This window comes from Egretta garzetta, unplaced genomic scaffold (genome assembly GCF_000687185.1).
Source record: "Egretta garzetta isolate BGI_Z169 unplaced genomic scaffold, ASM68718v1 scaffold270, whole genome shotgun sequence".
NCBI classification, from domain to species: Eukaryota; Metazoa; Chordata; class Aves; order Pelecaniformes; family Ardeidae; genus Egretta; species Egretta garzetta.
Window position 1 is genome coordinate 1,301,996 of NW_009258274.1, and position 3,885 is coordinate 1,305,880.

General features: G+C 51.4%; 1 protein-coding gene across 1 annotated transcript in view; it reads left to right on the plus strand.

The window, feature by feature from the left end:
* PDGFRB (platelet derived growth factor receptor beta) overlaps nucleotides 1-2,309 on the plus strand; it is a 14,906-nt gene extending 12,597 nt beyond the window's left edge. The window contains exons 18-22 of the mRNA XM_009635552.1: nucleotides 218-329; nucleotides 618-717; nucleotides 836-941; nucleotides 1,435-1,673; nucleotides 2,159-2,309. Of these exons, the coding sequence (XP_009633847.1) occupies nucleotides 218-329; nucleotides 618-717; nucleotides 836-941; nucleotides 1,435-1,673; nucleotides 2,159-2,309 (708 nt within the window). The remainder of the gene's footprint in view (nucleotides 1-217; nucleotides 330-617; nucleotides 718-835; nucleotides 942-1,434; nucleotides 1,674-2,158) is intronic.
* Nucleotides 2,310-3,885: the final 1,576 nt, after the last annotated feature.

The window sequence follows — 3,885 nt, forward strand, 5'->3', positions numbered from 1 at the left end:
CTCTTTCCTCCTGCCTTCTGCGTTCATCCTGCATGGGGAAAGAGGAAACTGGTCCTTCTAAGAAGTGGCTGACAGCAGACATCAGCAGATGTGTTGGGCTGATGGGCAGCTCTGAAGTGTCTTCTCTGCTTGTAAATTGGGCACCAGGCTCTCACCTATTGACACAAGTGCTGTAGATGCAGCTGACTCTCTTCTTGTTCCATTTTTTTCCTTTTAGACTTTCTTACCCCTTAAGTGGATGGCTCCAGAGAGCATCTTCAACAACCTCTACACCACACTGAGTGATGTGTGGTCCTTCGGGATTCTCCTCTGGGAGATATTCACTCTAGGTAAGTTCCCTGGAGATCATGGTGGTGTCTGTAGGTCTGATAGCATGTTAGCAGGATCCCTTCCCCAGGGACAATAGAAATCCATTTCTAATCCCCAAGCCCCAACCTTACCAGTCAGAGTAGCACTTCATTCCTTGTCTCCTTCTTTCCCATGCTGACATTGCCACTTGGAAGTGAAATGAAACAGGAAAGGTAAAGAAAAAAGGAAACCTTGATGTGAAATGCATGTTGGCATGGGGGTGGCAGGCAATCCACCAACCCAATTTCGTACTCTCCCTTTATATGCAGGGGGGACTCCATACCCCGAACTGCCTATGAACGAACAGTTCTATAACGCCATCAAACGTGGTTATCGGATGTCCAAACCCACCCACGCCTCTGATGAAATGTAAGTGCTGCCCATACACGTTTGCCCTGGGCCTGCCCTACACAAACAACAGAAGCATATCTGCCTCTGTTTCTCCACCCACTAACTCACCAGAGTGGTCTCTCTTCCCTCTTGTTAGCTACGATATCATGCAGAAGTGCTGGGAGGAGAAGTTTGAGATCAGACCATCCTTCTCACAGCTGGTGGTGCTTATGGGAAACCTCTTGGTGGATTGCTACAGAAAGGTATGTTCAAAGGACCCTGTGCTGGAGGGACAGAAGAGGGTCAGAGTTCTGTGGAGGATGCTGCCTTGGGTAGGGCCCTCAGTCAGGGTTTGGAGATCAGTGTGTAGTGCTGCTCTTCCAGAAGATTTTGCTGTGACTAAGGCTGCATTAGTCTGAACAGCCAATGAAGGTGCTTTGGGCATCCTGGGGACATTGCTGAGACCACTGGCATCGCCAGACAGGCAGCTGGTATCTGAAATCAGAACCAGGAGGAGATCAAAAACCTGCCTCCAACTGTTTGGTATTTTGGACCCATGGAGTTGTGCCCTTGACTTCTCCCTTAGGAAATGTTCATGACCTGTCTTTGGTGGAGTCAGGGTAGCTGAGCCCAGCTAGAAGGTGCCAGCCCCTCTAGAAAAAGCCTAGCAGACAGGGAAAGCAAACACAACACAAGGGTATTTTCTCTACTCACAAGACTGTCCCGTTTCTTTGGTAACCTGCCCTGTGAGAGCAGAGGTACCAGCAGGTGGATGAAGAGTTCATGAAGAGTGACCACCCCGCTGTTGTCCGCACAAGACCCACAATCCCTGGGCTGAACAATGTCAGGCCCACTCCCAGCTCCCCCACCAGCAGCATCCTCTACACAGCCGTGCACCAGAATGGGGGTGAGAACGATTATATCATCCCTCTTCCCGACCCCAAACCTGAGGCAATCTGCGATCTCCCTCAGGAGGCCTCCATCAGCCGGGCCAGGTAAAAACATCACTTCTGAATATTGTCCCTTCCCCTGACTGCCCTAATATGAAAACAGGGGCCTCAAGATGAAATGGGAATGCTCTGCTATGGGACAGACCAGGGGTGGGTTTACAAGGAGAGAAGGAAGGCACTGTCATCCCCATCTGAGGTGCTGCAAACTTGCATGAACCTGCAGGGTTGAATATGAATCAGAGGAGATGGGATGTGAGCTAAGATAAAGTGTCATGTCATGTCCCTGTACATCAGCTGGCACAGCTGAGGACAAGAGACTCCACTTACCGGTCCGCAGACCCCAGCTGGCTGTATGTTGTGTTTGAGGGCTGAACAGACCCAAGTGATATTGTCTGTCCCCCTGTGGAAAGCTACTGAGATAGACTGGGGCTGCCAGAAGGTTGACACACTTCTCAGCTGTTGGGAATCCTCTCTCACCAGGAGACTTGGGACAAGGCACTCATTTCTCTCTCCTCCTTGTCTCCCTTCAGCTCTACGCTGAACGAGGCCAACACATCATCTACAATATCCTGTGACAGCCCTCTGGGCCTCCGGCAGGACGAGGAGCAGGAATCCGACCCACAGTCAGGCTGCCAGGAGCTGACCACAGGGCACCAAGAGGTGGAGGAGAGTTTCCTGTAGTTGGGCTGACTCTGCACCTCCCCACAGCAAGGCCAGCTGAGGGGCTGACCCAGACATCGCAGAGAGCCACATACAGTCAGACATCCCCACCTGTCCCAGCATTCCTCCTTCCCTCACATCTCCCAGTGTTGGGTGGGGAATTAAAGACTTCTCTCCACTGCCATCCCCTTCCCCCTTACAAAGAGGTGGCTCAGTGCCAGCAACCTCCCAGATCACTGCCACATCCTCCTCAGTGATCAAACCACTGCAGGAGGGAGACATCTCACGGACCAACATCTTCTTTTCAAGTGGAAGACGTGGGTTGGATCTCCACAAGAGACACCACTTTCTGCATTGCTAAGATGATACTCCAGCCTCTTCCCCCTCCATGGCAATGAGTTCCACCTCCTCTGCACCAGCACTTCTCTGATGGTCTCAGCACCAGCCACACCGTGGTTCTGTGAAATGCCACTGGGACAGATGATTTGCTTGGAGGCCATTGCTGGGGTGTAGAGAACCTACAACACCAACCTTCAGCTGCTGGAGATCAGGGCATTGGGTAGATTCTCCTCCAAGCACAGCCAAGTCCTGGAGAGACCAGCCAACGTCTCAGAGACACTGAATCACCATTTTCCTTTGTTGACAGCTCTTCTACGGTTGATAGAGCATCACAAGCACTACAGGTACCCACGGCTCTGGGGCACAGCTCTGCACCCATCTAGAGGGGCTGTCATACCCTGAACCCTTTTGTGCCCAGTATGGTACCAGGAGCCCCAAGGGCATGCCAGGAACTCAAAATGCTCTCACAGTGACTCTGTTGTAGTAGCAAACAGGGCAGTCCAGTGTTGGTTGTGTCGTCTGTGTGGACACTAAGCTACTTATTCTCCATTGAAGATTTAAAGGGAACAAATATATCAATCCACTAGCCAGGGCCAGTATAGGGAAGCAATATGGCTATTCATTAATCTACTGCCACTTAAGCTCAGCTAATCTGCTGGGAAATCATATAACCCTGCCAGCTGCAAAATCTTTGTGCCTTATCTTTGGGAAGCAAGGGCTCCCTTTTGATAGACTGTTCACCCAAACACCCTTTCTCAGGATGGGGGGTCTCACCGGTCCCTCCTGAGTCACAGCAAGGCTATGGGGCACTATAAGGATGCCAGAACATCCACCCAGGGACATCTCAAAAGAGAGAGAGGGAGAGAGGCTGGGAGGCTGTTTGGTCACACCTGAACTTCATTTCACACCCTGCCCCTTCCCAGGGGCCAGGCACAGCCACTTGAAGCCTGCCATGGGGAACCAAGCAGAGCAAGAGGAATCAGGGAGGATTCCTCTCTCTTGGAAAGTGTTTTGAAGAATAAAAGGGCAGAGACTTTCCTACTGCTTCTCGCCTCCTTCCTTGCTTCTCACAGGCAGGCCTGGGACTTCTTGTGAACGAGGAGACTTGAAGCAGGAGGAACACCAGGCTTTTGAAATCAGTGGCGAGCCCCACCTCTGCAGAGATGAAAGCTACACCCCAAAACTACAGCTCTGACACCATAGAAACTAGCTGGGTTTTTTTTCAGAAAGGCAAAGTTTTGCCTTGCACAGAGGTCTA